The sequence below is a fragment of the Triturus cristatus genome, chromosome 1_1, assembly GCF_964204655.1.
Source record: "Triturus cristatus chromosome 1_1, aTriCri1.1, whole genome shotgun sequence".
NCBI lineage: Eukaryota > Metazoa > Chordata > Amphibia > Caudata > Salamandridae > Triturus > Triturus cristatus.
In genome coordinates, this window is record NC_140579.1 from 53,310,201 (window position 1) to 53,320,909 (window position 10,709).

General features: G+C 49.5%; 1 protein-coding gene across 1 annotated transcript; it reads right to left on the reverse strand.

The window, feature by feature from the left end:
- Positions 1 to 5,698: 5,698 nt before the first annotated feature.
- Positions 5,699 to 9,491, reverse strand: LOC146869359 (keratin, type I cytoskeletal 19-like). The gene is made up of 2 exons (XM_085635657.1): positions 8,994 to 9,491; positions 5,699 to 5,785 (listed from the first exon to the last, which is right to left on the reverse strand). The coding sequence occupies exons 1-2, from the start codon at positions 9,489 to 9,491 to the stop codon at positions 5,699 to 5,701; spliced, it is 585 nt and encodes a 194-aa protein (XP_085491783.1).
- Positions 9,492 to 10,709: the final 1,218 nt, after the last annotated feature.

Genomic DNA, 10,709 nt, shown 5'->3' on the forward strand with positions numbered 1-10,709 from the left:
AAGCAGCATATGCGGCTTTTAAGTCAGCCCCATAGGTCTTTCGCCATGCCCTCTCCGCCCGTCTACAGGCCCCCTTCAAAGCGCGTAAGGCCCCGCCATACCAGGGACTAGACTCCCGGGGGTTGATTTTAATTGATACAATAGGTATCAGCGCGTCCAGCGCCCTAGTAAGCCAAGAGCAAAAGAGATCATACCCTTCATCCACATTGTCCGATGTGCCCAAGGGTTCCACCAACAGAAAATGGTGGAAGTCTTCCAGCCTGAGTTTGTTCCAAGATCTCCTAAGTACCCGTCTGGCTGAAGAAATGGGAAAGGTCACTGATACGGGACACTGAATAGACACCAGGAAATGGTCAGACCATTCTACTGGTGTAACTGCATTAACTTTGGCCTCAGTTAAGTTGGTAAAAAAAGGGTCCAAAGTGTGTCCCCCAATATGCGTAGGCTGTGAGACCAGCTGGAATAGTTGAAAAGCCTCTAGATCCAAAGAGATGGCACGAGCTGTCAAACTGGACAATGTGTCGAAGTGCAGATTTAAATCGCCCAGTATAGAAAAATTGGCGCAGTCGGTGGTCAAAGTGCCGACAGTATCCACAAAAGCATTTCTAAACGACACATCACTGCCAGGTGGACGATATACCACCATCCCAGACAGTGTAAACTCAGGGTTGACAGAAACTTTGAACGAGGCACTTTCACAGCCAGCGATCTTAATACTATTCCACACACAGGGAAAACAAGACTTAACTATCAGCGCTATTCCCCCTCCTCTGGAAGCTCTATTCAAGGTGTATATCGAATAGCCAGAGGGGCATGCCAGATTGAGAATGGCAGTATCAGCTTCCTGAAGCCATGTTTCAGTTATGGCCATAATGTCCGGAACTTCATCCTCAATGAGATCATACAGATTCTGTTGATGTTTCAGGATCGACCTCACATTCAAGTTCATAATCCGCAAAGCGGGAGAAGACACCCTGCTACGTTGGACAACCGAATGAGATTTACGAAAGAGCGGCTTTGGGGGGCCAAGAATCAGGCCGTTACGTGGGCAATGGTATGGGCCACGGAGAGGATGGATAGACGGGTGCGCACAGCAGCGACTCACCTGATTGATGAACATCAGGCTTTCCCTGGTATATATCAGCATGACGGCGGACACGATGTTCAATTCTCACGCACCCGAGCCAGAGTCCGCCACGACCCGCACGGCCTTAGCGCGGATGGGCGCAGACGGGCAGGACTCTGGCACGACTCCGGCCACGCGAGGACACGCCCGCTGCGCGATCTCGCTGCGCTAGGGGAGGAGCATTAAATGCCCGTTCCCCGCTGGCACATGCGCAGTAAGCGCTGTGAGCCTGATCCTCACACCCCAACCCAAGATGTCTGCCCCCCGGAACCAGCCCGCCAAACGGCGGTGAGGGGCACAAATTACAGTGCAAGTGAGGGGGAAATGAAGCGCAAGTCCGAGAACCTAAAAACAAAAGTAAACAGGTGAGATATTTAAAATTAGCGCAACAGCGCCGTAACGCTCCAGCTGCAGACGCTCCTTGTCAGGGGGGAAGGGAGGCGGGGACTCGCCTTAAATACCCGTTCCCCGCTGGCGCATGCGCAGTAAGCGCTGTGAGCCTGATCCTCACACCCCAACCCCAGATGTCTGCCCCCCGGAACCAGCCCGCCAAACGGCGGTGAGGGGCACAAATTACAGTGCAAGTGAGGGGGAAATGAAGCGCAAGTCCGAGAACCTAAAAACAAAAGTAAACAGGTGAGATATTTAAAATTAGCGCAACAGCGCCGTAACGCTCCAGCTGCAGACGCTCCTTGTCAGGGGGGAAGGGAGGCGGGGACTCGCCTTAAATCCATACCAGTCAGAACTTTATTCACCAACCTCTGAAAAGTGCCAGGTGCATTTTTCAAACCAAAGGGCATCATCACAAAGTGATAGTGCCCACCAGGAGTTGAAAATGCTGTTTTGGCCTTGTCAAATGTACTAAGATACTTGGCTGAGGCCAAAGTATCTATCAGTTCATCTGCCCTGGGAATTGGATAGGCATCAGTACTGGTGACTGCATTGAGGCCTCTGTAGTCAACACAAAACCTCATTTCTTTCTTACCAACCTGGTTATGAGGTTTAGGCACAAGGACTACTGGACTAGCCCAAGGGCTATATGAAGGCTCAATTACACCTAGTTCCAACATTTTCTGGACTTCAGTCATGATACAATCCCTGACATGGTCAGGTTGCCTGTAGATTTTACTCTTTACAGGCAGACTGTCTCCAGTGTCCACCTCATGGGTGCACCAGGAAGTCTGACTTGGGATCAGGCTAAACATATGTCTGAACTGTTGCAGAACTTGTCTGCATTCAGTTTGCTTATGATCAGTGAGGCTGCTTGCCAAAGCAACACCATCAACTGACCCATCATCAGGGTTCTGTGAGAGCAGGTCAGGGAGAGGGTCACTCTCCTCCTCCTGTTCCTCATCAGTTGCCATGACCAAGCTCATGTCAGCCCTGTCCACATATGGCTTTAATCTGTTGACATGGAACACCCTAAGGGGGCTCCTGGGAGTTCCAAGATCCACCAAGTAGGTGGCCTCTCCCTTTTTCTCAACAATTGTATGGGGGCCACTCCATTTGTCCTGGAGAGCTGCTGGGGCCACAGGCTCCAACACCCACACTTTCTGGCCTGGCTGATAAACAGTCAGGACCGCCTTTTGGTCATGCCAAGCTTTTTGTAATTCTTGGCTAGCCTCAAGGTTTTTGGTTGCCTTCTTCATGTACTCTGCCATCAGGGAGCGGAGACCAAGTACATAGTCCATCACATCCTGTTTTGGAGGTTTGAGAGGTAACTCCCAGCCACCTTCACCAAACATAATGGACCTCTGACAGGGTGCCCAAACAGAAGTTCAAAAGGGCTGTAGCCAACCCCCTTCTGTGGGACCTCCCTGTATGCAAACAGAAGGCAGGGAAGTAAAAGGTCCCATTTTCACCTAAGCTTTTCTGGGAGGCCTTTAATCATTCCCTTTAGGGTTTTGTTGAACCTTTCAACTAACCCATTGCATTGTGGGTGATAGGGAGTAGTGAACTTGTAGTTTACACCACTCTCCTTCCACATTGCTTTTAGATACCCTGACATGAAGTTTGTACCTCTGTCAGATATAACCTCCTTAGGGAAACCCACTCTGAAGAAAATCCAAAGAGGGCTCTTGCCACCACGGGGTTGTGGTGGTCCTGAGGGGAATTGCTTCTGGGTACCTGGTGGCATGATCCACTACCACCAGGATAAACCTGTGCCCAGATGCTGTTGGAGGGTGAAGGTGACCAACAATGTCAATCCCTACCCTTTCAAAGGGAACCCCCACCACAGGTAGTGGTATCAGGGGGGCCTTTGTTGTGCCACCTTACTCGCCACTGGCTTGGCAAGTGACACAGGAGCGACAACACTCCTTGGTGTCCTCTGACATGTGTGGCCAATGAAAATGTGGAACAAGCCTGTCCCAGGTCTTGTTTTGGCCCAAGTATCCTGCCAATGGGATATCATGTGCTAGGGTCAAGAAGAACCCCCTAAACTTCTGAGGTATTACCAACCTCCTGGTGGCTCCAGGGGTAGTATCTCTATCCTCAGATTATAGGAGTCCCTCATCCCAATAAACTTTATGGGACCCACTAGCACTCCCAGCAGCCTCAGCAGCAGCCTGTTGTCTGAGGGGTTCAAGAGAGGGACAGCACTGTTGCTCCTTACTCAGATCTTCCCTGGAAGGGCCCCCTGCCCCCAAGAACTCAACCTGACCAGGTTCAGGTTCCTCTGGGGCAGTTCCTTCTTCAGGCTCTGCTTCTCCTCCCTCAGGAGGGGAATCTGAGATCTGAGACAGAGGGGAAGGCACTGCTCTAACCCTACTGCTCCTCCTCTTGGGTAGCATCTGGTCCATAGTTTCAGGATCCAGAGCTGGTTCAGCTTTATGCATTTTGGCCTGTGACCTGGTCACAGCAAATACCTCTGCAGGTATGCCCAACATCTCAGCATGAGTCCATAACTCCACTTCAGACCAGGCTGAAGTCTCCAGATCATTGCCCAATAGACATTCGACAGGGAGGTCTGCACTGACTACTACCTTTTTGAGGCCAGTTACCCCTCTCCAGGAGAAATTCACAACTGCCAGACTATGGTTGGTCATGACATTGCTTGCATTGGTCTGTGCAGGGTCCACTAGGTCCTCTGTCACCATGGTGACACTAGCACCTGTGTCCCTGAATGCCAAAGACTGTTTGCCATCAATTATAGGCTGCTGTTTATATTTGCCCAGATTACTGGGGCTCACAAGGAAGGACATGTCAATGTCTCCCTCAAAAACCAGCATTTAGAGAAGTGGGCAGCCCCGTAAGGCTGTGTGGTGAATAATACCGCGTGTTACTTAAAAGTGTATTATTTTAGGATTTTGTGTGTGACTGCTGGTTATAGTACTGTGTGACATCAACAGTTGTGGATTTAGTCCTGGCTCCTTAAATACTCGAGCTTAGATCTTGGCCAAGCATCCCTAAATCCAGGCCCCACCTTAGCTGCTCAATGCGTGATTTGCAGCTCTCAAGAGCGGAGAGTGCTGAAGGGAAACCAGGAGGTGCTCTGCGGTGTAAGAGATTTGAGGCGGCCTTACCTAAGGGGCTTTGTGGGCAGGCCTGTGGAGGGTTATGTGACTACAGCGGGTCACCGTGCAGCAGGGATCACGGCAAGTCACGGGTTCAGAGACCACGGAGGCGGTCAGTTTGGCGCTTCCATCAGGGATGAAGGGTACGTACTCAGTGATACCTTAGCATGATTTCAGGACAATTGATATGGACTGGATTCTTGTTGGTGAGCTTTGCAGGAGTTCAAACAGCATTGGCTTCAACCCTGATCTACTCCTAATGGGTAAGTGCTGCTGACAGAGCCTCATGCCGACCCGCCAGGAATTCCAGATGGAATTCGTTGGATCTGTTGGGCCATGTCTCATACTTCCTCGAACATACTTGCTGCCGCCCACCGTTTACTGTGCTACCACCACAGAGCTAGAGTAAGATACTTCCAGGCGGTACCTACCAGATACCAAGAAAGCGTAGCTGCCCATGGTGAAGGAGAGAGGGGATGGCACCCCAAAGAGGAGGTGGAGTTTGTGTTTGTGCTCCCTTGACTTCTGGAGGGCCTTGGGGTAGTGATGAGTTGTGTTGTCAGGGGTTGAACAAACTGAGTATGTGTATGTGCAGTCAATTTGCAGGGTGAATATCACAGGGGGGATCCCTGGACCCTCTTACCACGATGAAGCACCTTACACATTCCCACATGACACTACACATGACACTATGTGCTTGTACTACATGTTCACAGTAATACACGAGTTTGTTCCTGGTGAAGCTAATAGCAATACACACACACACACACAAGCCAAGATATGCCACCCTCCCAGCTGCCAAGTTCCCCAGCCCCATGCGTGATGTGCTGGTCCAGGCAAAGTTTTTTTCCTTTGAATTCTGGGACTTGTAGTCCTGTGTTATTATGGAATAAACCAAACTAAAAGTCCCAGAATTTAAAGAAAAATTCTGGACCGGAGTGGCAGATCGCACATGGACCTGAGAAACTTAACAGGGCTGCGCCCTAGGAGGGTAATTATTGAAAATGTGAGCAAAACATGCCTCTGTGTGAACACATTAAAGAATGACACCGGATACTCACTTCATCCTGAAGTCATCGGCAGCCAGCCTGGCATTGTCAACCGCCAGGACAATCTTGGAATTGCCAGTGGTGGATTCGTAGATCTGGAAAGAAGCAGAGAGAAGGACTGAGAGGTGCATCTTGGGAGTGAGCATGTGTGTTACACCCTCTCCCCCAACCCCATCTTTGAGTTTAGTTGGGGTCGAGGTAGAACCTACAGTATGTGGTTGTTGGGGCTGTACGCGCTGCCATAACTAGTCCATGGTGTCAGAATATCTATGAAAATGTCCTACTAACACACCTTTCCCACCTACACTTATGTCAGCCTCAACACCTCATGCCTGTAAGTCCCACCCGTGAACCCTTTCAATTTCCAATGTGAACCCCGGCCTTTAATGCTGGTTCCCACCCCTTCCTGCACTACCCATTGTAAATCCCCCATCATGCTCCACACTGGATCTGAAACATTTCAGCCTGCGTATTATTCGGTTCACACCAACCTCCCCTACACCCAGAGGTGAAAAACTCTTTCCTGGCGGGCCTTGGACTCTGGAAGTCACAGGACATGCCACCTGCCGCCCCAGCCCTACCAGCCTTTTAGTGGCACAGGTCTATGGAGATGGAAAAAGAAAGGAAGGACAAAGGGAAGTAGGGCGAGGCAGAAGAGATGAATGAAGGATATAAGAAAGGGAGGAAGTAAAGGGGAAAAAAGGAAGCAAAGAAGAGAGAAATACTGAAAGGTCGGAAAGACGAAGGAAATGAATGAAGGAAATGGGAAGAAAACAATAAAGGAAATAAAAAGGAAATGATTCAGACAATGGAAAGGACTGAGGGAGAGGAAGAAGAGAGCTAAGAAATATGGAGCATCTATAAACTGTAGAAAGAGATGAAGACTAAAAGGTGAACAAGAAGTGAAACTACATGTACCAGCATGCAAAGTGATGTGAGCTAGAGGCCCGGACTAGCTGAACAGCCCATGCCTGGCACGGAGCAGCTTGAAATCTCAGCCCAGGGCATTGAAAGCAGGGCGAGTGTTGAGATGTAGTTAGATCGTTGGATGAAAGCGAAAACGACTAGAGAGCAGCAGGATCTACAAACCTTCTTCTGTCAGGTTTGACATCACCGACCGGTCCCAGTTTTGCATTCTGGGACATGCAGTTTCACAATGTCTGCATCCACAGTCGTGTTATGTAAAGAGACAGAACTGCAGCTCTCTTAAGGTCCCGACGCCCAAGAGTGAGCAGCCCATCCTGGCGAGGTATGTTTCTTTGCATTCTGGTATTTGTAGTACTTTTGATTCCATTGCAAAATTAGGACTACAAATCCTAGAATGCAAAAATAAATCTGGGCTGTATAAAATACTAAAGCAAGGACCTGGGAAACTTGACAATCTGAGAACCCGTCTAGGTGTCATACATGGGATTGAGTTACTTGACCTGCAGAATTAGAAAGTTCAATTTGGGAAAATATAGATCCCACTCCAACTGTCCTCAGGTAGTAATTTTATCGACCTCAGAAGGATGTAATGCTGAGTTTACTAATGTGTGATAGGTATAACGGTTATAAATATACTCTTGAAGAATGCAGATTAACTAGAAAATACAGGCCGCCAAAGTAGCGACCATAAAGGCTTCCCTGCAGTTCATTCTGGTTGATTAAAATTCCTAAATCTAACCATAAACCCTCTCCACCTCATGCAGGGCGGGGCTACTTTCTATTCTAACTCTAGTCCCAGCATCATTTGATAGCAGAGTTGGGACACTGCATGTCAACGTTTTCGTAGTATAGTGAGACATTTATGAATTTGCCAATATCTCGTCAGTGTATATGTTTTAGTCTATATGTTAGCAGTTAATAATTTTATAGTCATTTTCATCTCCTGCTAACTGTCTCAGTAAAACACCAAGTACATAAAACTTAGAATCCGTTTAAAACACGAGGATGCCAACCAATAATGCTGTTGGCTGCTTCGGAGTAGAGAAAAGGGAGTGAAATACAGTTTTTTTCTTGGCTGGACCCGGGGTGGGGGCGGGCTGTTTAAGTGTGCAACTTTGGCTCACACTGCCACGCAGCTATGTTTTTTTTAGTTCAAAACCACTGTTCATAGGATTTTCTGACACTTTTATTTGTGGTGTGAGTAAATCTACTCCCAGCTCCATGGAGTGGGCAGAGAGTAGGTGTTCCACTACTGGAATGTCCTGTAAGTTCCTACACAGAAACAAACTATCCCTTTAGTGGGTATTCTCAAACTCCTCACCAGCCAGTTCCCACCCTGCCAACGTCAGAAATGTACTGCTGACAAGGACAGGAGTACATCGATTTCCAGGATGGGGAGGGATCCACCCAAAATGAATTGAAGTTTAGGTACAGGGGGTTCTATGTGGGAAAAAAAGAGGCGAAACCACGCGCTGAAGATGTTCCATTCTGAACGGCAGTGGCCAGTCTGTGGTAAGCCCACCCGCTGAAGATGTTCCATTCTGAACGGCAGTGGCCAGTCTGTGGTAAACCCACGCGCTGAAGATGTTCCATTCTGAACTGCGGTGGCCAGCCTGTGGCACCCTCTCAATCTGAGCTCGCGGGAAGAAACACATCCACTTTGTGTTAAATGCCAGCTCAAAAGCTGGCTTTTTAAAAATGATGGCGCCTCTTTATGGGAATTGTGGTGCAGGGCGGCACAGCACGTCACCTTGCGGCACTGCCCTGCATCACAGGGAATGGGCAGGAACGCGCCACATTTATCCAATACTCCCATCCTTCCCCCTGCGCTTGTGCCGTTCTGGCACCCTAGCGCAAATGCAGGCGCCCATGCAAAATGCAGCACACGTGGAAAGAGGAAAAACGAGGAAAAATAGACATATTTCCCCTCGTTACGCCTCGCCTGGAGAAGGCATATCTTCTTGGCACAGTTCCAGGTTTACCAGGTTTGGTAAATCTGGGAATGTTTCAAAAACTATGGGATTTGCATGAGAACACATACTGCAACGCCCATGGAATGCCTCCCTAGCACAGAGTAAGGCAACGCAGCGATCTGCGCTGCGTTGTATTACTCCATATTTGTGAAGCTGCTCAAAGCCGTGCAAAGTGGCTTTGTGTGGCTTCATACATATGACTAAGAGGTTTGTGTCGTGCATGTACCACGTTGCGTCGTGCAATCATGACACAAAACCCTCATAAATATGCCCCAAATTGTCTTCCACCTTTTTCCCTAGTCACTGCTAGGTTTAAAGAATGTCTTCCTAAAGCGCTAAGAAGCATCTGCAAACCAGCACTCTGCACACAGACAGTTACATACCCTAAGCTAACATACTATACCTTGGCTCGCAGATCTTCGATGGTCTTGTAGTGGTGGCCGTAGTCCCGCTGAGTGGCGCTGGAGGCGGACGCCCCCTGCTGGTCGTACCACTCGCGGATCTTGCACTCCAGCTCGGTGTTGGACTCCTCCAGAGACCGCACCTTGTCCAGGTAGCTGGCCAGACGTTCGTTCAGGTTCTGCATGGTCTGCTTATCATTGCCAGCAAAGAAAGAGGATTCGCCGGCACCACCACCGAATCCACCACCGAATCCACCGCCGAAGCCACCACCGCTGCCACCACCAAAGCCTCCGGCAGAGAAGCCACCACCAGATGAGTAGCCCCCACCAGAGGAGCCCCCAAAGCCAAGCCCACTCCCTGCCCCGGAAAAGACCTGACTTGCACTGGACATACTGATGCCCCCGGCTGCAGTTCCCCCGTGGATGCTCAGGGCTTTGGGGGTACCGCCGGAGGAGACGCGGGCGCTGGACATACTCTGTCTGGAGAAGGCCGAAGTCATGGTGGAAGCAAGCAAGAGACAGGACAAGCACCCAACGGCTACCGACACAGCTTTTTCAAGAGAATCGGATGCATCTTCCAGGCTCCCCCGCTCCCCATTTATACTCTAAAAGTGGGCATCGCCCGCGAAGCAGGTACTAGTGCCCCCTGGACACTCCGCACCCTTGACAAGCAGGCCCGCGTTGACAAGCGTTGACAAGCGTCTCTTTGGCCTTCCAGAAATTCCTTGGAGACAGATGCACAACGAGGTGATTTGTTTTTAACTTTTCTTAACAAAAGGCACCTTGCTCAAGGCTACAGTTTTGGCACAGGGCTCAGATTTCAGCAAACTGTACCTCTCTCTGAAAATCCAGAAATCGTGAGCTTGCAAAGCAAGGCGATCTGACTGAATCAAACCAGTTTCAAATCTAGGGGCATATTTACAAGCTGGCGATCATTTTATCGCCTAATTAGCAAGGCCACGCTAACGCGTGAAACCTTGCTTTATTGTGGGGATTCCTAACGCCCAGCTTTGCATCTCTAATGAGATGCAAAGTGGGCGTTCCTGACCTAACATGACAGGAGAAATGTCGCTAAGCGACATTTCTCCTATTATCAAGCCCCACGCTATGAAGCATAGCGTCAGGAAAAGTAGCGATAACCCCTGTTATCGCTACTTTCCTTACGCCTGCTTCAGGACTGATTTAGCCATGATATCCTATGGAGGATGGATATCATGGCTAAGTTTGTGAGTCCCTATCAGCAAGTTAACGCCACATTGCGTGAGATTATCGCTGGGTTTCCAGCGATAATCTCACGTTAGGCAGTTAGCGTGAGGATTTTTATCGCTGAGGAGATAAGCGTTGCTAATAGCACGCTATCTCAGCGATAAAAATCCACGTTACCTGGCGATAATTATCCTCACGCTAAGATCGCTGAGCGATAATTATCGCCGGTTGTTGCTGATATGCCCCAGTGTATTAGCCACTCGAGCAGCGACTCATCGCGCCTCGCTCTTATGCGCCAAAAATGCCCTCGCTGGCTCTTTAATTGAATACTTGGGCTTCTGACGTTGAGGCCACTTATGCATTTTTTGGAAAGGGTGGGGAAGGCAGGCATTACCGACTGGACCCATCGTGCCTTTCAACAACATATGAACAATATCCAGTGGGGGGGGAGTGCGTCATGGGCCCCAGGGCAAGGAAGGAATGGGCCGCCGGCCGCAGTTGGAACTGTGAAA